We start from the raw sequence: 25,061 nt of genomic DNA, 5'->3' as shown, positions 1-25,061 counted from the left end.
GCAGGCAAGTCATTCAGAGTACACAAGGACGACAAGATTTCAAGTTTTCTTTAATTTTTCAAATGTGCTGTAATATTTTCAGATGTATTTGAAATCCCTTTTCCAACAGCAGTTTCCATGTGTAGTTGACGCACGTTTTTGCAGCTTTTTGAATTCAAAGAAATGTCTTGAATGCCCACCGACTGTGAAGAGAAAAGCATTCTGCAGAGTTAATCCTTGATTGCATGTGTAGTTTAGAGGACGGTGTGAATTTTACCGTAAATAAAAATTATATTTTGCAATACTGGGTAAGTTCTGGACCTGGCATTCAGTGTAGGATTCTGTGTGTGTCAGTCTACAGCTACATTGTCTGCTGGGTTTCAGGCCATTATTCACAGACAACACCTATGTTTTACAAGCCTTTCTATTTGTGTTATTACTGTAAATGATATCAAAGGATTATGAAATGATTGTGGTACATTTGAGAAACAGCAAAGCATGGATAATTTGACAACGTTGTGTTTATTGACTCATCATAAAACATTCTTCAAACAATAAAACAATTTTAAATGTCCGTTTCTGTACAATGCTTGCTAAGCAATTTTATTTATATATAGAAAATGTAAGAGGAGTTGTGTTAAAATGACAAAACTCCTTCAAATTTAATGGCAGGTACTCTGGAAAAAATAACAGCATTCCATCAACAAATATTTTCAAGCAATAAATATGTATTTATAAATAGTGTAAATTTACATCAAGATTAGAAACATAACAAAACAAAAAAAATCACAAATTAAACTTTATTCCATAAGTCTATGTGCAACCCATTCTCTTTGTGACTTGGCTAGTAAGTTTTTTTTTTTTCCTATTTTTTTTCCTTTTTTTACCTAGAAACAAACAAAACGTCATAGTTTTGAAAAGAACAAGACAAAAGGTAAAACATAAAAGCTGTAAAAAAAAGAAAGAAGGGAAGAAAAGAAAAATCACCTTAACTCTTCACATTACAATTTTTTTGGGAGATTTTGCTGTCCAAAGAGTCTTAAAATTACTATCTACCATAGAAAAAGACCAGTTAGGCTAGTGCTCCTTAGAAGGAAAAACTTAACATAATTTTTGGGGAAATTCTATAAATCAAAGCCAACATTTCATCCTGTTACCAGAATAGAAAATGTATAGACGGGAGAGAGAGAGAGAGAGAAAGCTTGTCAAGTCAGTAGTCTTTTACGGGTGGTGTTGCCAGTTGTGACAGTTAACAAGTATCTACAAAACATTTTTAATCACGCATTAAGAATCCCACTCCTCCCCCCTGTTCCCAACCGTTTTTGATTAAGTCCTCCATTAAAACAGGGCTGAACCATTGTCACAAGAGGGGCTGGGATGGGGGAGGGAGAAGGGAGGAACAAGTCCTGTTAGCGAGCTCGGTGGCGCCCCCCTCCGGAAGGGCCAGGCCCCAGCACTTCAAAAAACAGGTTGCATAGACAGACACACTCGGCCGCCTCAGCCTCCAGCCGTCGCTATGGAGACCAGCCATAATGGGTGGGGGGGTGGGGGGTGAGGGTGGGGAGACGGCCTTGGCTTTCCTGAATATCAGAAATGGTCCGCGTATGTAGATGTTTGTTTGTTTGTTTGTTCTTTTTTTCGTTTCATTCTTAATACAAAGTTCCTGTAAATGGGCTTCATGGCTCCGCAGAAGAAGAAGAAGAAGAAAGAGGTGACACCTAATGTCAAGATGAAGATGAGTGAAGAGGAGGGGCCTGGGGAGGAAGAGCAGACACCAGAATTAGTGAGGGAATTGAATTCATAAGCTTAAAGCCTTTATCAACATCCTTTCACAGAGGAGTCTACTTCTCTATGTACACTTGAAAAAAACAACTTCCGCATGCTTACAAAGTGCATGATAAGCATTCAGGGTTTTAAGAGGAACCACATCCGTCACTTTTCTTTATCATACAACAGCCCTGCCTCCTTGTTTGATGCATATGTTAAAGGCAAGTTAAAAGCTACATAGTTGTCTACATAGTAATTACAATTTCAGATAAACTAATATATGTACTGGAATTCCCCTTCATTTTGAAAAAAAGAAACAGGTGCCTCTAGTCCCCTTCTCCCCATCTGTCGACTTACTAATGTGAACTGGTCGTAGACCTGCATCAGGTCCTCCATCCTGTGCTGTTCCAGCACCACGAAGTTGTCCAGCGTGGCGCTGCCTTTCCTGGCGCAGTCCTGGCAGTGGACCACGTGCTGCTTCTTGGACAGGAGCTCGCGGCGCACAAACAGCAGGTTGAACACTTCCACCTGCAGAGCGCACACACACAAACAGACACACATGTGAGGGGCGGCTTCATTGTCACTTCTATTATGTTGCCACTGAGCTTTCATTTGTGAATCCTGGACTGCAGCGATGATGTCATCTAGAGACAATTCCTGGAGCTGCTGCAGCACAGACAGTGAATAACAGGGCAATTTCTAGCACACAATGACAGCAGACATTTAATTGGATATGGACACATTTCAGCTAAACAGCCGAAAGCTCTGCATTCAAATCAAACCCATTAGCATGCCCATTAATTAGCTCAGACGGAAAAAAACACGAGTCGGCCTTTCATTCTATGTCAATGGAGCATCTGAACAACGCTGTCCAAAACCACTGAAATGGCCCAGTTTGACAAACAGTTCAGTTTTATACGCTTGTACAGACATATTGATTAAATCTGGAACCTCAAATAATTAGATTCAGAATGGCAGAGACGCGCAGTCATGGAACAAATACATCTAGTTCAGATCAGACTTGTACGGTACAAAAACATTTTATTCCAAACTAGAAATAAGTGCGAGCTGCTTGTCCGGAAATGTGAAACCCTGTTAAATTGAACGCCCGTCATAATTAAACGTTCCTCCTGTGTTTAACTGACCTCACAGATGGTGCAGTAGTGGGCCGGCTCGTCCCTGGTCCTCGGCCTCAGCACCGTCTCCTTGCCTGCCGTCGCCAGGGCCTCCTTTACCCACTGGCACTGCTTCAACGTCCGCAGCAAGCAGTACCTATGATAAAGACAAAATATGTCACATTCAAAAAAGAAAATCCAGCTTATAATGACACAAACAACCTGCTGAGGGGACTCCGTGACTCACTTGATCATCTCAAACAGCTTGTGGTCGGACACTTTGATGTTGCGTGCCATGTTCCAGGAGAGGTGCACCATGGGAACCATGGACTTGACACTCTGGAGCTTGTTCCACTCGTAGCGCTCCACAGCCAGCTTGTACTGGTGGGCTGGAAATAAAAAGCAGTGGTAAGTCATAACTACACATTACTAGATATGATAATGTGGACAGCGTAAACAGGTGCACTGGTATTTATGCCATCATACAACTTTAAAAAAAAAAAAAAATGCATAGACAGGAAATCACATCCTGCAGTAATCAACTAAAAAGGTCACCAATCAGCAGAAAAGCGTTTCAAATATCACAGTAAAGGTCGCCATATCAGACAATTAAATTTACATACTTTTCCAGTGGTACGTGTCTTTAATAATTTGTGTTGAAGACAAAAGTGGAAAATTCTATTAAAATGTGAGGGGAAAACCATATGCAAGGATGCTTTCACAATAGTAAGAACTCTAGCTGCTTGAGGACCATCAATGTTAACCCATATCCCACAATCCTGTGCGTACCAGTGAGAGGTCCAACGTTCCAGGCGATGTTGTTGCACCAGCCGATGGCCTGCACCCAGTGGACGGTGCCGGTGTTGAGCCACACCAGGTCGCCCGGGCGCTGGATGAACCGGTAGACGGGCACGTCGGCCTCGTACAGGTCCTCCAGGTTGGGCCACCACGAGCCCATCAGGAAGTTGATGTTGTTCCTGGAAAGGTGCGGAAGGGAAAGAGAGTCGGGATGAGTACAGGAAGTGAAGGATGAGGGAGTGATTCACACATCTGTGGAGCATTAAACATCCCCTTTATCTTACTTTTCACAGAAGTTGCTCATCACGCCCCAGTAGGGCTCCGGCACCGCAAACCACTCACAGTCTCCTGGTCCGATGTTGATGTTGACGGCGCAGAAGTTGTTGTGTTCCTGGTGACCTGGAGGGACGAAACCTGTTGAGCCTACTAATCCATGCACTGAAACTGGAGCACAAAACCGCAGTAATGTGATTTTTGTGTGTGCATTAACCTGCTATCCTGCTCCCGGGGACCTTCATGTAGAGCTGAACCGTGTTCATGCCCAGGATGGTGTGACCCACGTGGCTCAGCAGGTTTCCGGCCGACACGACGCGAGCGAAGGCCGGCAGTTTGCTGAGCTCCTGGAGCTGCTGTTTCCACCTGGAGGAGAGACGAGGTGTCATGATAAAACATAAGAGTGTTTCACAAAAGCCTCTTAAAAAAGGCAACAAATCCAGATCCATACTCACTTCCTTTCGTCCGACACGTCGATGTTGGTTCCGAACTTGATGTGCTTTAAGGGTCCCCTTCTTTTGCGTGCAACGCTGAAGACACACGCACAAAAAAGAAAAGAAAAAAAATCCACATTAGCCACATAAGCTAGGTTTAAGGTGCTCGTACTATTTTTAATGAGGCTAAATACACAAAAGTAACTTAAGATAGAGAAAATCAGAAGGTACCTCTCTGCAGATGCTGGTTCTGTGTCCGAGGGCTCCTTTAATGCCTTCTTCTCATTTTCCTCCTGAAAAACAAAACAAGAAAGAACATTAAGCCAGCTGCGTGCTACTAATGCATTATTTTTGTTGTTGCCTTAGATGTCAAAAAGTTGGATTCAATAGGATCCGGAGGGACGCAGATAAAGCAGAACTGACCCGTAGGGACTCCTGGAAGGACGCGGCCTGATACTGGGCGTATTTGGCGATAGTGGTGTGGGCGCGGGCGCTCTCGCAGCGCCACATTTTCTTGGTGCCGGCCGGGTCCCAGTTCTCGTCGGCTGGCTGCGAGAGCTGCGTCCAGACCTCCACCAGGTGCTCCGGGTTGGCCTCCACCAACGTCTTTGTGGAGAACAGACCCAAGTCTGCAGAGGAAAAAAAACCGGACCATCCAGAGAGTGACGTGAATAATTAAAAAACGGGGGATGTCTTTGTGATCGATACACCGTCACTACTGTACAGAAAAGCATTTACCCAGTTTGAGTGCTCCAGCCAGTCCTCTGATGACAGTGACGGGGTTGGAGGGGTTTGTGCAGAACTGGTGCAGTGGGGGGAAGAAAGCATCCCTCTTGTTCTCCAGCTGGTCCACAGACAGGAAACAGGAAGTTAAAGTATATAATATAGCACTATGACCACCTGCTTTAATGAACAAGACTCATCAGGTCAAAACGCACAGGTCTTTTCTTTTTTTTTTTTTTTTTTTTTTTTTAAGAAACTGCAGCGGAGCACCTCTTAAAAGCGGCTTGCAGCCCTTTCGGGGTGATTACTCACATAGATGCTGGGCGTGGGAGGGTTGAGCTTGTCTTTGGGCAGGGCTGGTGAGGGTGGAGGGGGCAGCCGGGGTGGGGGGCACTTATCGAGGAGGATGCTGCTGTTGGAGAGACCGTTCCTCCCCAGGTTTCTGCACAAACACAATGCGGAGAATGTCTTTTTAAAGCGGTAGCAGCACGAGTGAGACAACACCGAGTCTAAATCCTTCTAAACAACACCATTTTACCGAACAATTGAAATATATGCAGGGCAGAGCCACATTTTACAAATCATCATACAATCAATTTCATGCAACCAAATGGAGGAATATTCCACTGAATAATATCTGCATGGCAACAAGACTGCCCAGTAGCCTTCGGTGTTGTTTACAGTTACATAATCATTTGCCTTAGGTTGTGTAGTGGCTCTGAAATTCCACTGGGGGGAGACATCTTCAACGCAAAACAACACTGTTCAACTCATCCCTCTCTCTCTCTCTCTCTCTCATTTGAGCCACTTAACAGACAGCGAAAGCCTTTTAACTTGCTAAATGATTTATCTCACAAACTAGTGTTACCAGAACATGTAAAGCAAGGCATCACTGATCCAACAGTATTTAAAAATATATATAAAACAAACAGTGCAGTCATCCTTTCTGTCCATTATTTAAAAAAACAAAAACTACTCCATACTGCAGAAAACAGAATTTAGTTTTCAAATGTTGCCATTACTAAATTTCTCAGCATATGGAGGTGCACACATCATAAGGCTTTATACCTTGTGCACATTAAAGCTGAAGCAGCGCCCCATTTTCACAAATCAAGACTAACTCTCACACAGTTTCAGATCTTAAAACCCTGCTTGAGTGTGCATGATGTTACCAAAAGAGAATTTGCCACATGCTGAAGCTCTTAAAGCTCCGCTATGGTTCGACTCTGTGTTATCCTGCTTTTGTCGGCACCGCAGTTTCCTTTCCAAGACTTATCGTTCCTGCCAAGAGAGGAACTAAACGGTGCCGGAAGGATATGTTCTGGATGCATCTGCAGGACGTGGCACACGAGGGATTTCAGTCTCACCTGCAGGCCTTCAGCACGTCTGTGGAGCTCGGGTAGATGGATATCGAGGATGACGAGGAGGAGGAGGAGGAGCTGTGTCCGTGTGGAGGCGTAGCTTTGAGACTGGTGACTGTGGGCGGCTCGGCCTTCAGCGGGCTTTGGGAGTCCTCTGAGATGCCTCCTTTGCCGTTGCCGTTCACAGCAGGTGCGGTAGATGTGGTGGCGGCGGCGGGACTCTGGGCGCCTGTGAGGGTGTGTTCTGAGGATTTGGGCGAGGGCGTGGCGGTGGATATGGCAGAGATGGGCGAGGAGGCGGCCGAGCTGCCCTGTGCGTGGGGGGTGGAGGGCAGGACGGCTGGGTGGATGTTGTTGACTTTCTTGTGGGACTCCGTCGTGGTGGATGCGGTCCCTTGTGACGGTCCCTCGCCCTCCACAGGGCCCTTCCCCCTGCCAGCAGGGCAGATAGTCTAGGATTGTCTGCGCTAAGGCTCGGCTTCTCGCCGCCCTCTGCCCCCTTGCCATCCCCGAGTGTACGTGATTGGCCAGGCCGTCCGCCGGCGCCGCCTTGCCATCGGCGGGCGGCCTCGGCGACTGCGCCTTGCCCTCGGAGCCCCGTTGCCGAGGGACGCGGACGCCGCGGCGAGGGCGGCCGCGTTGTTGCCATCTTTGGTAGCGGACGCACCGGGTGCTGCTCCACCTGAGGTAGAGGAGTGGGGGAGGGAGGGAGGGGAGGGGAGGTGGTTGTGGGCCTGCTGTCGCGGCGACGGGCGCTAGTGGAATGTCCAACCTGATTGTTGGGGTGCACGGGGGCGATGGAGGAGTTGGGGGTCTGGGGGTGAGAGAGGGCCCCCTCACTACTGGAGCCTGTCGCATGTGGAGCACACCCCTTCTGAAGCCCCTGGAGGAGGAAGAGAGACACGGTTACACAGGGGAAGCACAAAGCACAGGCAGGTCCGCTCATGTTTGATGGCATCAGCAATAAAGTTACGTTCACAACATTTTGCCCGGTAAAACCTGATGATCCTTGTGTGGATGGAGGTGCTGTAACTTAATAGTAGTTGTGAGCCCTTCCCTTTTTTACTCTTACATGTGTTGCGTACATATCTTGGCTCAGTACCATTGAACATTGAAGTGCGTAACAATCCCTGCATACTTCAATTTACAGCCTCGTGGGAGGGATTCCACAGCTGTGTTTCATGAAACCACTTGATGGAGTCAAGTAGGTCAGTAGGATATCCATATCTAAGCTGAGCAACAGATCACTTTCACAGGCACTGACAGAATGATGAGTTAGGCCCCAACCTGAGAGGAGTTTAGGTGCAGGGCCTGGCGCGGCGTGGCGTCCTGTGTTTGCGTGCTTGTGCAGGTGTGAGGTAGCAGTGCTGCGTCGCCGCCGCCGCCGGCAGGCTGCAGGTAAGGCACGTCTCCGTTGGGTCCTGCGGCCGTGGGCCCCGACTGATTATTATTACTACTGTTACTACTGTCGCCCGCGGGGGTGGGGTCTGAGTGTCCGTGTGCCCCGGCGCCCACCGGCCCGTTGGCCAGCGGCTGAGGCGGGCAGAGGGGCCGGTGGGGTCCCAGGTGGGGCCGGGTCGGGTGGAGGCTGGGGTTGGGGGAGGGGAGGGAGTTGGCGGTGGGGCCGTTGGGGAGCGAGGGGCGCGCCTGACCTCCTGAGGCGTTCTGTCTCATCTGCAAACGGAGAGGAGGAGACAAAAGTTGAAACGTAATCACAGCGTGAAGGTGAGCATCTCACGTCGTTCATTGCGTTCGTTAAAATCGGTTAGAGTCGGTATGAAAATCACGACTGACGTTTACATTCTTACCAGTCTACGTTTTTAACCTGTCATGCTCTTACTTGTCAGTGCATCATGTGCCAAACCACAGCGGGCGCACACCTACGCACGCCTACGCACGCCTACGCACGCCTACGCACGCCACGCACAACACCCCATGAAAAGGATTTGGATTCAGGTCTAAATGCTAGGATCATAAATAATGCAGAGTTTACACACTCTGGATTAGCAGGTTTGTTTATTTGAACAATTATAATATAAACCTTTAACAGTACACGGTAGAGGAAAAACCCCTAACTGGAAATGTAATGTAGTGGCACACACTGGAGCATCCATCTTCATAAATATATGGGAAAAATAGTTTGTGTAGAGGTAAATATGTGCATCACTTTCGGAGGTGGAGGTTTTTTGTTTTTTTACCTGGTGCTGGTGCTGCTGCATCATGGCAAACTGAGCCTCCAGTTGCCCCAGCATCTGAAGCTGTGGGGGCTTCAGGGTGGCCCGGTTACTCCGCAACTGTTCCAGCGCCTTGAAGACGGACGGCAGAGAAAGAGTTCAGGAGAAGAAAAAAGGCGGAGATTGTACATAAAGTTAAATATGAGAGAAAAGATATGACTTTACCTGTAATTTCTGCGGGGAGAGGTACCAGTTGGGAACTGGCTGCTGTGGTGGGTTACTGACCCATGAATCACCCTGAAAACACACATGTAAATAAAGATCTAATTAAGGACACAGATTTAACTGCACGACTGTAACTATGACCAGAGGAGAGCAGCAGGTTAGTGATGCCGTCACTGTGGTATTTACCTTGGAAGGGCTGGAGGCTCTCCTCCTCTTGGCTGGGCAGGACTGGTCCTCCACCTGGCCCAGCGGGCCCACGTGAGGGGGCAGAGACTGACCCCCGCCCTCTGCACTGTGATTGGGCTTACAAGCCTGGAGGGGAGGGGGTTGGCGGGAGCACGTGCAGACCGAAGCAAGGAGGAAAAGGACGTAAATGGAAGGGGACATAACGAAAGGCCACGGAGGAATAAAAAGGAGAGAGGGGTCGGAATAGAGCGGGGAAGAAAGAAAGCCAAAAAGCAAGCGTGGGTGCAACAATAACAAAATGGGAGGGGCGTGGTGGGAAAACAAAAAAGAAGCAATCAAGCATGTTTATCAAATAGCAAAATGGATTTTTAAAAAAAAGATACGACAAGTGGAAAGAGGTCAAAGTGCAAAAGGAGAGCGAAGCAAGGGATGGAGGAGAAGAAAAGGAGAGAAAAAGAGAGAGCAATTCTGTGATTCTGTGTTGGCGCTTAAAACAAACAAGCAGAGCAAAAAATATTCCTGCGTATCTGAAGGTGTTGCTTCATAGGGCGACAACAGCCCCGGGGCAGAGGAAACCCGTCGCTACTGCTTCCTATCAACACCTGAGGTCATAATGACTCTTAGAATACCGGCAACTCCATGTATATCCTGGATATTGCACTTTCAGAAAACATAAAAAGGCAGTTGCAGCTGTTTGAGGGGCACAATAGCATAACTCGACCTTTAAAAAGCGGAAAAAGGTTACAAAAAAAAAAACATACGGCACACTGACAGCCTTACCGTTACCTCTGAGGGAGCCTATGAGCCAGATGTGACCGCCCAGGAGTTTAACCCAACAAAACCTCACTGTTGCTTTCACGAGAAATTGAAAAAACTTAAAACTTTTTTTTTTTTTTTAAAAGAGCAAATATTGCTCACGTTTCATTCGTGCTTTTTGCATTGTAAAAAAAAAAAGAAGTCACATCTGACCCATTGAAGACCATCCCCCACTCCAAAACGCGTTCACATTGGAATAGGTCTCACAGTGAATTGACTCTCACCAAAGTCAAAGCCGATAAACGAACATATTCCAATGCTAGAAGTCGATGACACAACAGCGATCACGCACACACACACACACACACACACACACACACACACACACACACAGAGAGAGAGAGAAGAGGACACAACAGAGCTACTCGCGTCGAACGGTGTGATGGGCATGAGTGAGTGAGTGGTGATGAAACACTAGGGGGCGTCGCTGGTGGCTCTGTGAGCTGCTGCAGGACATCTAAGGTCAACTACTGGAAAGAAAAAAAAAAAGGGGGGGGGGGGAGGAGGAGGAAGTGGGGACGAACCAATGGGAAGCCAAGAGGGGGATACTCTACGGCAGCACGACCTCACCGATCACACCCAAAAAAAAAAGGCCAAATGTCAATGAGTGTGAGAATTGATATAAAAACTTTGATCTGTTCAGAAAGGCAATCTCTCTCTCGGTCTGAACCAAAGCAGAATTGGAGCAAACAGCAGTGCGGTGCAGGTTGGATTTCTATAAATGAACTGCAGCGGGTGGAGTAAGGGTAATCCTGAATACCACATTCAATTAAAAAAACAAAACAGGATTAATAGAAGGAGAAATTGAATTTGGAAAGAATTAACAAGTGCTTTGATGATTTATTTCATTATTTTTGGGAGGAGGGAGGAGAGCTTTATTGAAGTGAGCGTGATGGGTGAAGCCGAGTGGCTACTGTGCGGTGGAGAAGAGAAAAGGGAGGGGGTGGTGCAGGACTGGGTAACACTTGGCCGGACCCCTTCCTCGCTCAAAAAAAACCAGATGCCGTAAAGCAGCCATTGCCCTGGACACGTTACACTTGAAATGAAGTGTGATAAATGATTTATTCATTTAATTTAACCATCAAGAGAAAGGTCTCAAATGTGATTGTAATATTGGATTGTATCAATCAGGAATTATTATTATTTTTTTTTTGTTGGCTTCTTCACACACACACACACACACACACACACACACACACACACACACACACACACACACACACACACACACACACACACACACACACACACACACACACACACACACACACACACACACACGCACACACACACACACACACACACACACACACGAGAAGGTGGAGTTGAGCTCAAGCGTTACCCATCAGCATGCGCAGGCGTCGAGTCTGTGCGTACGTTGCGATTGCGTGTGTTTGCGTGCCTATGTGTCCGAGTGTGCACTCAGTCAAAAAGGGGGAGGGAGGCAGAGAGGGGGAGGGGGAGGGAGAGAGTAGGGTGGGGTGGAGCGGGGTGGTGGTGTAAGTTGCTCTATCTGGTCTCTCACCTGCTGCGGTGCACTGCTCAGGCCTCCCTGCCTGGAGGTTAGCTCGGCTGGGATTGGCAGGCTCCATGCCTCCTCAATAAGAGGGAGCATTTTACTTTTACCCTGTGGGCTACTGAGCTGGGGGTTACTCAACTGAGCCTAAGGGGAATGGAAAACGACGTGAAAAAACAAAAAACAAAATAAAAATAAAACACAAGGCTTTTTGGTAGAAGAAGAAAAAAACAAAAAAAAAAACGATGACCTCATAACAAGGAAATGATCAGCAATTGTAAATAGATAAGAGGTTATAAAACACAAGTGAAGCTAGGCTAGAAAACGATATATGCAAACTTGTGCCTCGGCGTGCAAATATACCTACGTCATGTACAGCATCAACCACACAAGGAGGCACTTGGATGACATTCAGTAACTGTAATCCCAGACCGTTAAAGTCCGTTAAAACAAGCCGCTGAGCTCGTCTTAACGCCATGGATTTGTGCTAACGGAACTGGTGGAAATGCAACATTCCTTTCATGCATATGTAAAGCAAAATGACGTTGCTTGGACAAAAAAAAAAAATGATAAGATGAATAGATTAACACATGAGATATGGGGATTGTTAGGAAATTATCCTTCAAATAAAAGGAAAAAGTATTGTTCTCAAAGGCGCCACGATGTTTATTTTATTTTTTTTCTTATATTATGCTGCACAAAAGACTTGGACTGGAATTTATTCTATTTTGGATTCAGTTTTCAGGTGTTTTCCCCCTGTAGGGTTTCAGGTCTGTGGCTGCATAGGGGATGCTAGCAAAGGGCAGCAAAAGGAGAAGGAGAGGAAACAGTGAAAAATGCCCACTCTTTGCTCCCAATACTACCGGAAGGGGATTTAAACTTTAGAAGAGTTAAGAAAAGGAGGAGGCTGCTGCAACCAAACCATTAGCTTGCACCGGAAAAGATCTTAAGAGTAACTCTCAGCATGCATTTTAAGTTGCATTATAGAGTGTCAGAGTTCTGTTAGTGTTTGTTTCTCTGTCAACATGTTGTGGCACTAACTGCATGTCCTCACACACGACACACACAACACACACAAGACAGCTTTTGTTTTTTGGTTGAAGCTGGTTCAGTAGTTTCAATTAGTTTTTTAATAATGGATCTGTATCAGCTTTATATATATATATATATATAAATAAATAAATCTGTTTGCTCTGGTATCCCAGTTGTCATGTACGCCCAATTGAGCAAAAACACTGGAAGTCAACAGCGTTGGGAATGAGTGACCAGCGGAGCGCGCAAATGAACTTAACAGCAGCGCATCCAATTAACAGTACGACAGCGTGTGTGCAGCAAAATGTCCTTCATGGGAAAAAAAAAGCTAGACAAACCCTTTAAACTGCCTCACTGACTTCATGGGGACATCCCTCCTTTTAAAGAATGATATCCACGCTGGAAGTGTGTGTGTGTGTGAGCAATGTGACAAGGGACACTTTGCTTCTGGAAAAAACAAAGTGTCCCTTTGCTTCTATTTCTGCAGGTGCACCACACATCGTCTTTACGTCGCCATATAAAAGCATAATCGTCAAATCCACGCAGCCAATGCATGGGCGCCGCTCGCTTGTCTAAACTCCCCTCTCCACCCACCTGCAGGCATTTGATGCGGTGCGTCAGCGCGGTGGTGTTGGTGCACCCTTTGCTGCGCGTGGCGTTGATGTAGCACTTGATGGCGTCGTGCGGCTGGTTGCAGGACTCGTACAGCGTGCCCAGGTCCATCCAGGCGGCGGCGTGGCTGTGGTCCAGCTGCACGGCGCAGATGTAGGCCTGCAGAGCGTCCATGGGCTGGTTCTGCTGCTGGTACAACACCCTGAGGGAGGAGGAGGAGGAGGAGGAGGGGGGGGGACGATGGGAATGAGGAGGAAGTGATGATGAATATGGAGAGGAGAGATGAACGTTTGTGTTTTTCATGCAAAAGACAATGGACAATGAATAATTCATTTGTGGAGTTGAAGGTAGGATGGGTGGAGAGATTTGGAAAACATTTGAAAAGCAAAAAAGGTAAGAATATAGTTCATTCAAAAACAGCAAAAGTGGCTTTCATTCATGTTTCTTTCGAATGTCTAAGCCTCCAGTGAACAAACGGACCCTTACCCTATAGAGCACCAGGTGTCTGCACTGGCCTCTGATTTGTCTATGGATTGCCGATAGGAGATGAAGGCGTCCTGGACCTTCCCAATACTAGAGTAGCACCTGAAGGAGACACAGGCTGTCAGCGGTGTGCTTACAGACATGGAAAACATTCATGCACATGATTGGTGTCAAATAACTAATACAAAACAGCTTCCTTCTGCACACTATTTCAAATGTAACTTTTACAGACAACAGAAAGTGAAAATGTATGTGTGTGTGTGTGTGTGTGTGTGTGTGTGTGTGTGTGTGTGTGTGTGTGTGTGTGTGTGTGTGTGTGTGTGTGAGAGACGTACCTGCCAAGGAAGTACCAGGACTGTCCAGAGTTTGGATCGGCCTCCAGAGATTTCTGCAGACACTGGATGGCATAGCTGTCCCTGCTGGCTCTGTCCCCGAGCTGCTCCACTGTGTGATGCATCCAGCCTGGAGAGATGCATTCAAAAAAAAAATATTCAACCATTGACATTAACTACCCCATGCATCCATATGAAAAGTTCCCCAAATACTACTATGGTTCTGTGCACGCTCTTACCTAGCTGCTGCAGGGTAGTGGCCTTCACCTGTGCAGGAAGATCCTCCGTCTGCAGGAGGCTCTCGTAGGCCTCCTTGGCAGCCCGGTATCTCTTCTGAAAAGGTCAAGGAGGGGAAGCAAATGGAACGGGAGAATAAAAACACTAATTATAAACAGGGACTATAACAACTTCAAGGATTTCAATTTAAATCCGTATCATTCCCCAGGTCAACCCCCCCTGCAAACTGGCAGCCCTGGACCTACAGTGAGCCCTCCTCTGCAGCGCCGTGTTCTGACACAGCACAAATAAAAAAACAACACGTTTAGTCGTGAAGCGCCGCTGCTCCCAGAGCTGCCTAGCGCTACTGTACTTCTCCACTGACACCAAACAGGAGGAGAGAGGGAGACCACCAGCATACAAAAGAGAGGGGGGGGAGAGAGACAGACTTTCTTGTTTCCGTGGCAACCCCGCCGATCGGCTGAGAGTAATCTCCTATCCCCCTCTCGCATGCCACCCACTCATGCGCCCTCCCTCCCTTCCTCAATTTGTCAGCACCTGGTTCAAAATAATAAATAAATAAATAAATAAAAAAGAAAGACAGGGCTTTCCCCTCTGCATTCAGATGCCCTGTGGTTTCAAAGTGCTGCCTTGGATTACATTCAATCAACACTTATTTTTCTCATTTACAAATGACAGACGCCTTCAAAATGTCTCGTGTCCTTGGGAGAATAACAAATAAAAAGCAAGCACTTACCTGAATCTCATACAAATGAGCGATGTGGAACTGAACTGTGAAAGGAAAAGAAGAGGAAACATGTCAGGTGGAGGTTATTTAGGAGGAGAGTTAGTCCTGCTCTTACTCTTGTTTCCCCCCCTCCCCTCTTTGAAAAGTAGTGCTGCGTTGTCAAATGAATAGGAGTCAGAAACCCAAGGTTGCCCGTCTACGTTGAGGGGTAACAGACCAGATAGGTAACGGTGCTCCTGGCGGCACCTTCCTTTGTCTGGAGCGCTGCAGTGTCTGATCTAAGCTGCCTGAGTGACTCTCAGCAGATGGAGGGAGAGAGAGCTAGAGAGAGAGAGAGAGAGAGAGAGAGAGCGAGGGGAAGAAAGACGGGGGCTGCCCTCGCTACGTCTGTGTGTGTGAGAACAGGAATGAGGGGACACACAAAAAAAAAAAAAGCAAAGTCAAACAGCTAGACACTGGGGCAAAAAAAAAAAAAAAAAAAGGATATTGCTGTCGTCAAGGTAACAGGTACCGGGGCGAGGGAGATGAGATGGCAGCAGCATATCAAATAATGCCGGTGCTGAACCCCCAACAGCTGAGCATAATCTAACACTCAGTGAACACAATGAGACGTTTGAGTTCCCCCTGCTGCTGCTGCTGCTGCTGCTTTTATTTGTCGGCTGAGAAGAGGCAGCAGGCTTTTCCATTCCAGGTCAGACTGTTATGAGCTGATCATTACATTATAAATACCCAAACTGTCTGCAGCTACAGGGTTGTATAGTCTAAGCTACCGTAAGCGATATTATTGAGTTTCCTTTTATCGATGCTCTGAGTGAATTTGAGCTCCTTCCAGCATATCAGTTATATGTCTAAGGCTTTTATTGTGAAAGGTAAGGAGTGGATCAGGTCTCGTCTGCCTTTGCGAAAGGACTAATAAAGTTTTAATAAAGCCTTCTTGGTTTGGCATACTTCTGTTCAGCACAACGTGATTGGTTGATGCCTTTTCAAGATGGGAACACCTGGGTTTTTTTTTCTTAAAAAAAAAGAAAAAGAAAAAGAAAAAAAAAGCTGCATTATTCGCAGTATATATATTGATCACACGAAAAAACAACCCCGGTGTGTAAAGGCCTATAGAGTGCAATGTGTAGCGCAGATAAAAGTGTATATCAATCACCTACAAAACTCGTGCACCTTAAACACACCATCACACAGCCCTAACCTGCCAAGAGCAGAGCTATAGCCAGCTGGTCCTGGGTCTGTGACCGGACAGGCCAACATGCCACAGACTTTATTTATTCATGAGTCATCAAATAAATAAATAAACAAAAACACGTGAAATAAATAAGAAAGGTGCTTACTTTCAGCTTTAGACAAAGTGCAGGGGTTGGAGTCAATCAAAGCCAGCTGAAAATGCTGAGAAAAAGAACACGGGTAGAAGTCAGTAAAAGCACACACACGCACACGCACACGCACACACACACACACACACACACACTAACCAGTAGCAATCCCCCATGCATAACACACACTTTCTGCATGTGCATCATAATAAATTAATTACATAGTTGTATGCTTTCATTGTGAAGCCGCATCGCTAGCTGCTGGTTAAACAATTTTCTATTTGTACGATAAGTTTATGATTTTCCACAAATGTTCTTTTTTTTGGGGAGGTTAGAGGAAATGAAATCAAGCAATTTCACAAATCTTGAGATCAATACATTACTATTAAATGTGGAATGTGTATCAAAGTTTTTTTTTGGGGGGGGGGGGGACGGACCTACCTTTAGGCTTGACTCATAGTCTGTGTTGACCTTGAACATGAGACCCAGGCGTAGGTGGATCTCCTTGGCCCGGGAGAACCCTGGGTCAATGTACAGCACCTCCTGGAATGCTTTGATCGCCCTGCGGGACCAACGGAGAACATGATGAAGGGGCAGTATTCAAAATGTAAAAAAAAAAAAATATATGAAAAGAAGACATACGATAATTGTAGACGGTCGAGTACCTGCTCCATTGTGACAAAAAAAATTATTCTACTTTGGACAAGAGGAACCGAACAGGTGTGAACAGAACCTGAGACGGTCAGACAGTCGGCGCCCTTCGAGTCACGCTGCATGTGCGCCCTGCCCTCTCTCTCGAACTGAATACTAAAGACGTTCCTTCCACAGTCACTGAGAAAGTACCCCAATTTGTTATATTCTCGTTCTGCTGCGCTGGCTCCACAATCAGACGGCAGCTGAATAAACTAATACTGCGGCACAAAGCTTTATTTGCTTTTACTGTGGGGGGGCTGAAGGTGAAGCTCTTGCTGTAATAAATACGTAGCAGGCGAGCAGGAAGTCCTCGGGTTTCTTTAACAATACTGGATTTGCATGTCGCCTATAGTTTTCCCTGCAGCCGTTGAGAACGATCGCTGCATTTGCGTCTTTCTTGGCGCTAACCGATTCATCTGTGGTGTCACCATGGAAACAACATAGGACAGCTTCTCACACTCACACACACGTTTTTTCAGCTTGCAACAAACACATAAACTTGACATATCAACAACAACTCAGCTATGTTATCTGTGCTTCTAAGGAGTAGTTTTTTTCCACCATTTGTGTGAACAGTTTTTATGCAAATGATTCAAGGACAGTTAGTACTCACCACTGAAAGGCATTATAGTGGAAGTAGACCATTCCCAGGCCGTACAGAAAGGCAGCATTCTGGGTGGGATGGAAAGAGGTGCAAGGTCGTTAGGATAAATAGTTAAAATAAAAGATTATACAGATTTATAAGACAAACAAAGAACCGAACACCCAGTTCGCAATGTAACTAAATGTCTCTGCAGGCTATACATATTTATATAAACTTGCAGCTTTGTGGTTCGGTGATCAGAAAACACAATAACTAGCAATCAATCTCACCTCGAAGTGTCAACTAAAAAAAGAAAGGAGAACAAAATGACTCCGACATGAAACCTGTAACCGCATTTTACACCAGAGACAAACCAAACTGAGACCATACATGCTTCCTGAGCGCGTGTGTGTGTGTGTGTGTGTGTGTGTGTGTGTGTGTGTGTGTGTGTGTGTGTGTGTGTGTGTGTGTGTCACTAACTGAATGAGAAAGTGAGCGTGTGTGTGTTTGTGTAGCTTACCTTCCAGTAGTCTGACTGTAAACTGTAGTACCTCTGGTATGCCGATAATGCTGTTATGTAAAAAAAAAAAAAAAAAAAAAAAAAAAGAGAGAGAGAGAATTTATCAATATCTCCACAACACCACTGAGGAAAAAAGTGGACAGTCAGCATTTTATGTCCAGCTGGAACTGAGCCAACTGCATGTTCTCAGGAGGCTCATACCCTCCGAACAAAAAAAACAAAACGTGTGAGCAAAGCATGACTCGACGAACCACTCGAGTTGGAGATTACTCACCTTTCGGGTAATCCTCCAAGAGGAGGTTGAAGTGGCCGAGCTGGCAGAATAACTCCGGCTCCACTTTGCCCTCGGCCTTAAGGATGAGCGAATCATAGCAGCGGACAGCCTGAGGGGGAGAACAAACAAAAACCAAATTGTCTCTCAACTGTGCGTGTGTGTTTGTGTTTGGGAAATGACATGCACCATCCATGTGTGTACTATGCCAAAAAAAAGAAAAGAAAAAAAAAACATGGGCGGGGAACTAGAGAGAGAAAATCATTCAGAACTTTTGAAAGTCACCGCATGGCTAACGTCAGCTCCCTACTTTGTGCCGACTCGACTCGCATTCTTTTACAGCAGATAGATATCAGCTCCAGACTAACTAACTGGAATGAGGTTTGCTGCAGATAAGGACTTGGGCTTGAGGCATTTCTTCTTCTTCTTTTTTTTTGTTTTTTAAAATACATTTCCATTATAGATCTTTCTGCCCTGATAAAATAAAACAGATACAGAAAGTAGCTGCTGCCTCTGAGCTGGACTCACCCTGAAAGATCTGAAGTGAGTTAAAGGGCCAGATGGGCCTGTTTTAAAAAGGGTTTTACCGATGTACTGAAAAGCAACAGGGAAGTAGCATTTAGGAGCACAGTTTTTCAGACGATACTGTTCTTTTAAAAGATATCCAGATCAGCGGAGAACCAATTGAGTTGTAAAAAATAACTAAAGCACATATTGTCCATGTCGCCTCTCACACAGAGGCAAACAAACTGGAGAGGGACCGACTCTGCTGCATAAGTTTCTCTGGTCCTACACTGAGATCACACCCAAAGATGGACTCAGCTGGTCAATGTACTGTTCTGCTATTCAATGCCAAAAAGAGAGGCAGCTGCACGAGGGAGTCAAACTGAGAAATTACTTCCAAGTTTATACAGAATCGGATGATGCTTCGTCTCTCATCTCTCTGCTTTTCAATGGAGATAAATTAGCGTTTAACCTTTAAAAACTGCCTTTTGTGAGGAGAAGCAAATTGCATTTATTTCACATTGTTAGCAAATACCATGACAGAAAAAGGGACAAACTCACAAAAGCTGAGCAAGTTAGGTGAAGGACGTGGTCTTAAAAACACAACCATTCACTCTACAATGAAACACGTTGCAAAATATGTTTTTTTTCCCCAGTTGTCTGATAGCGAAAAAAAGTAGATTACTGAGCCTGCCTTAACATTTGTCAAGGTTTTTCTTCACCATCAACAATCTCTACCGGGATTGGAAACTTCTTGCAGTCCCTGAGTGCTATCCATCACCGTAATCTACAGAATGGATACGGTGGATAGGATGATATACTGTCAGATAATGGCTTTTTCAATAGTCAAGAGATTTTTGCCTTACTGTTTTCTAACGTGAGCCATTAATCAAATTGAATTTCCAATTAGGATTTCGACTTCCAATGATCACGAATACCAGATAACAGAGATGAAACGACTATTGTGCCGCATCCCGTTTCGCAACGATGCCCTCGTTTTGTCTTGTGTTATAAACCAAGCGCTCCACTTTCCTTTGGAGCGGTGCACTGCAACCGGCTCTGGGGGGGGGCATGGACTTCCTCTGTCCCTTTATTTCATGTTAGCTTTGCTAACTCATGCTTCATCACAGCTTCTCTGCTACACTTGAACTATTGACCTGCAGACATAATTTAGATTACTGCAAGGAGATAAAAAACGCCAACCGAATAACATCAGTGACTCCAGTGAGAATATAGACGTGCCATACGTATGGAATAAAGTCCCTCACATTTGATTGGGCGGCTAAAAAGTGGGCGATTAGAAGTTGGTGTGATACGTAGCTACAGAGGACGGTGGACACACACACACACAATCATCATCTCCCTTGTTGCTAAAAATTGCAGATTGATTGAAGGATGAATGTCGTGATATTATTGGTTGAAATCGGTAGGTGCTAGTTTACATAAGCAAATACAAGTCCTATTTTGTTTTACAGAAAGAAGACATGATTGGCTTTTTATATAAAAATGCAAAAACAAAAATGTTTTGTGATTTGTTTTGCGTATATATTTAATCTTGACTTAAATACAATGGTGCTGATGGTCCGGTTGGCTTTCATGGACCAGGTTTGTCCATGCATCGTTTGTGCCATAACTGATTTCAAACTACTATCTTTGAGGCAACAGTGCGTATCACCGAGCCACCATGCAACACAATAGTTTCAGTTTAATGCTACATCTGCAGCGCGAGCCTTACACACAAAGCAAGCACCAAAGTCATCTTGTGTCTCTGGTAAAGTGTTGTTAAAATTAGGTTATACTTTAATAATCCCAGTGGGGAAAAACTGCCCTCTGCAAATGAACTCTCTTAACTATTTAGCAGAGGTCAACAACAACGCAGCTCCCGGCCAGTGCCGTCGTCAAGGGCAATGCAGGTCCTAAAACCCAACACGCACGTCTTTTGGCCTCCCTAACCTGGAGGAAACCCATGCAAACACAGGACGAACATGCAAACTTCACCCAAACTGGCAACAAATCATTTCCATCACGACCATCAAACTCAAACTTCTTGCTGCAAAAAGTGACGTCATTGCCACCTAGTTACTGGTGGTGAAACAGTGACCTAGTTCTGTCAGAAATGTTGAACCCACAGTTATCTGCATGCAGATAAAGCAACAGTGCAGCGACGTGGCTAGGAGTGCCAGACAGGGTGGTCACTGAAAACGAACAAGCTGCGAGCAGAACACTTATATGATTTCATGCAACTTCTTCCTCGTGGACTCGTATGCAAAATATCGGAAATTGGAGTCAGACGTAGTTGAGGTTAATCGTTTTTGAGGCCGCATTCTGATTCATTTGCCATTTTGTTTTCACTGGGTGCACAAGAAAAGACACCAACAACTAATGGTTTCTTTGCCTATGAGGGGGAAAAATAGAAAGCGAAAATGACACACTAGGTGACCAACGCTTTAGACCTTGCATTCAGCCATTTCCATAATGGGTCATACTGTATTCTGTATCATTTGATGGTCTGGTATCAGCGTTAGAGCTGTGCTATTTACTCTGTGTCTGCTGCCCACAATGGATCCAACACATTCCTCTCTCTCTCTCTCTCTCTCTCTCTCTCTCAATACCTAAACTCATTAGCATACAATACTGGTGCTCTCTTTTCTTTTTAAATTCAAAATGGGTACGCGGAAGTTAAACTGGAGCGGTAACAAGACATTCTTTTGCAACCGTTTTCCTTTTGTTGACATTACTGCATTATGGTTTGTAAAATTGCACTGTTACAACGCTGTAACGAGACAACGGTAATCAGTCTAGATCGATCACATTTTGCAGAAGTAAGGTCAGTTCCTACCCCACGTTCACAAAGCTCAAACTTAGTATTTTTATTAATATCATGTTCACTACCTGACGCATCTGACTGCTGTCCCCTTCCACATGATGACACCCGAGGCTGTGAGTTAAGCAGACAAGGCAAGAGCCTAGATTCCAACTATGGAGCAAGATCTGTCTCATGCGAGCCACAACCACCGTTACCAGCAATGCATGCATTGAGTTAGGCACAAAATAACCCATAAATGCTGCAAGAATATGCACTTCTCACACCAAAGCAACTCTACAGGGGGGGACCTTTTGAGTGACAGGTGGGCTGTTTCAAGAGGGCAACTAACTGTGTGTGTGTTAAACCATTGCACCGGTACACCTGTTAAAATTCTACTACAGAGAAAATATGACATGTTGATGACAGTTCAATACAAGTGCATTGGTTGTATAGCACAGCAGAGCTTTCTGCTGCTTCTGCACAGCTAATGCTTGATGAGCAGCCACACTTCCTAGATATCCCACACCACCTAGCGAGCAGATTCGCGGATGGCCCCATGGAGGAGAAAAAAAAAAAAAAAAAAAGAAAAAGAAAAAGGGGGATGAGCTGTCAACACCACCTCCTCTACACCATCAGGATAAACTCACATGATAAGAGTTTTTGCTCTTGGTAAGCCCAGGACTGAGTCTGTCTAACATGTAGCTTGCAAGCCCAAGAGCACATGCAGAGGCAATGAAGACTGTAAACAAAGGACGCAGACACCACCTAGGTCTGCAAGAAGGGACACACACATCTACAAAGAGCAAAGAGAGAGGGAGCTGAATGCACACTTTAGACACACACACACACACGCACACGGTTCAGAGCTGCATATCCCCAAAAAAATCAAATGGGTTATATAGCTATCGGTGTCACTCCGCCATCTTGGACAGGCAGCCAGCCATTAACGTTACTTGTACCACAATACGGGGGTGTTGTAGAGCATTTTGTTGTAGCAGTGCAATGTCACAAAAACACACAACCCTAACACAGCCTCCCCCCCCACATATATAACGTGGGATTTGGTTGCACCCCTGAAAACCTTTCCAACACTTGCAGCCACATAAGGACACATGTGAGTGACCAGTAAGATTGTGTGCAATAATAAAAAAAAAATGTAATTTTTTTAAATTGCAACTGTTTCAGGAGGAGGGGGGAAGCAATATGCAAAAAAAAAAATTTTTTAAAAAAGGGAAAAAAAAAACGGTGACGACGTTGTAGTTGCACAAGGAGACGCTGCAGGGGGAAAGCGTTAGCCGTGCAGCTAACAGGGAAGGGCGGCTGCAAAACACACACACTTTAGACACATGTTACAAACACCGACAAGGTGGATGAATCAAAGCACTGCCACGGCTGGTTTCTGCACATATGCATCGTGAATGGCGACACACAGGTGCAGAGGGTTGGCTGTGCATATGGAGGGGGAGTAGCTAAGTAGCATGCTAGGCTAACAGAAGGAGGTGGTGGTGGTGGTGGAGGAGGAGGAGGAGGAGGAGGGGGGTAGGTAGCTGGTAGCTGGCCTTGGTCTCCACTTGCACCCAGGCTGCCTTTTGCTACTTTTTTTTAGGGGGGGTAAATGCATTGGTTTGCTGGAGAGGTGGAGGAGAGGTTGGAGCAGATATGGAGAGGTTGCTTTGCTGCACAGCTGCACAAACACACATTTATATATATGTATATATGTGTATATTTATATGCATCCAGGCTTGCTACCTTCATCAACAGGGCCTTCGTTCTGGCGCCATCTTCATGAAGCTTCTGAAATCCAAACAGTGAGCTGCAAAAAGCAAAAGAAGACATTGGGGGATTAATATCACTTTTGCAAGAGTTTGTTTTTGTTTTGTTTGTTGTTTTTCTTTAAAAAACAAAACACACACATGCAACAAAAAAAGAAAAGGGGAGAGAAAAGTGTGAGTGTGTGCATTGAGGAAGAGGAGGAGGAGGAGGAGGAGGGGAGGCTGTTCCGACCTGTCGATCCCGGCCAAAGCGTCCCTCTCCTGCGCTGTCAGTGTCGGATAGTCCTCCTCGGTTTCACTCGCTTTTCCCGCCGCCATTTTCTTTCCCTCATCACCACCACCAGAAGAAGAAGAGCCGAGACTCCGAGCGGCAGCGCAGGCGGCGGCGACGGCGAGAGACACGCCGCACGATTGCATGGAAAATCGCGTCGTTTTTTCCGCTCCTCCTGCGGGAAATCAAAGACGAAAAAATGGAGGAAAACGATTCGGTGGAAAACTTTTTTTTCCCCTGGATGAAAAAGATGCGATTTGATGTTGTAAATCCTCTCGTGGGGGACAGACGCGCTCTCTCCTGGTGGCTCCTCACACGTCACATGTTTCATCACAAAGTCATTTTTTTGGGTTTTTGGTTTGCGAACAGCTGAGCGCAGCGGATCCAAGATGTGCGAATTTGACAAGAAAACGCGTTTCGGCCGCGACGATAAAAGTTGTTATAATTGTGTCACCCAAGCGAACCCACGCGCCGCCGTAGCCACGCCCTCTCCCCGCTCCTCAGCCAATAGGAGCGTCCGCGTCGACCATATGACTTCCCTGCTCTATCGTTCTTTAATCTTTATATATATATTTATATATTTCCTTTTCTCTCATATTTAACACCATTATTCTGTACTATATTTTTAATTTGGATATGTTTGTCAGCAGAGTTAAAATATCTGAGAAATGCAATTATTTCCACATACACTGTGCAATTTATAGCTATAATAGTTTTTCTGTCTGTACATATGATATTTTTCAGTTATTGTGGATTTTTACTGTTTTTTTTTATTGCTTATTTATAATATTTGTTTTTATTTCATTTTATTTGATCTTGTTTTTCTTTTATTATGTTATTATTATATTCCTTTATTGATCCCCATGGGGGAAATTCGGGTGTTGCAGCAGCTCAACTACACAGAAACAGATAATAAATACACATATTATACAATAAAATAAAAATAGAATAAAAAATAAATAAAAATAAGAATACAAATAAAAAAATGTACAGTATATCCACATGTCTCTTGTTTTGCACTGTACTCTATGCTGCTGTAATCCTGTAAATTTCCCAGCTGCGGGACTAATAAAGGATTATTTTTATTTTATCTTATTTTATAAGATTTTATTGTCATTGTAGTGAAACAACGAAATTCCGTTTGGTAGCAGCAGCGAACAACAAACACAATAACAACAATATACAAGATAAAAATACACAAAAGGAATGAAAACTTTACTATGTACAGCAGGTGAGTATTTTAAATTTAAAACAAACAGTGCAGTGTACACATTTGTTTTGGCAGTGCAAACAGAGTATAAAGTGTATATTATACATAATATATTATATTATTTGTATATCATCTCATATTCAGTAATATAAGATAAGATAATCCTGTATTAGTCCCGCAGCGGGGAAATTCACAGTATTACAGCAGCATAGTGCAAACAAGAGACATGCTAAAAGAAAAACAAGCAATAAAAACAGTAAAGAATCCACAATAACTGAAATATTATATATACAGACAGAAAACTATTATAACTATAACTGCA

At 45.0% G+C, this 25,061-nt stretch overlaps 1 protein-coding gene across 1 annotated transcript; it reads right to left on the bottom strand.

Moving 5' to 3' along the window:
• LOC129111909 (lysine-specific demethylase 6A-like) lies at positions 1-24,059 on the bottom strand. Its single transcript, XM_054624066.1, is given in 34 exon segments — positions 1-1,733; positions 2,104-2,274; positions 2,892-3,018; positions 3,109-3,250; positions 3,651-3,838; positions 3,944-4,058; positions 4,150-4,298; positions 4,388-4,462; positions 4,598-4,659; positions 4,790-4,995; positions 5,105-5,210; positions 5,402-5,531; positions 6,457-6,877; positions 6,880-6,960; positions 6,963-7,049; positions 7,052-7,204; positions 7,207-7,333; positions 7,738-8,124; positions 8,649-8,756; positions 8,850-8,921; positions 9,036-9,161; positions 11,377-11,514; positions 12,994-13,213; positions 13,498-13,596; positions 13,830-13,956; positions 14,066-14,159; positions 14,800-14,834; positions 16,128-16,182; positions 16,551-16,671; positions 17,416-17,474; positions 17,906-17,955; positions 18,180-18,288; positions 23,236-23,299; positions 23,491-24,059. Coding segments are annotated over 34 exon segments (4,419 nt in total). The 5' UTR covers positions 23,676-24,059; the 3' UTR covers positions 1-1,703.
• Between the last annotated feature and the right edge of the window lie 1,002 nt (positions 24,060-25,061).

The sequence above is a fragment of the Anoplopoma fimbria genome, chromosome 22 (genome assembly GCF_027596085.1).
Source record: "Anoplopoma fimbria isolate UVic2021 breed Golden Eagle Sablefish chromosome 22, Afim_UVic_2022, whole genome shotgun sequence".
Classification (NCBI taxonomy): domain Eukaryota; kingdom Metazoa; phylum Chordata; class Actinopteri; order Perciformes; family Anoplopomatidae; genus Anoplopoma; species Anoplopoma fimbria.
The sequence above is the reverse complement of the archived record's forward strand: the minus strand, read 5'-3'. Positions and strand labels throughout refer to the sequence as shown.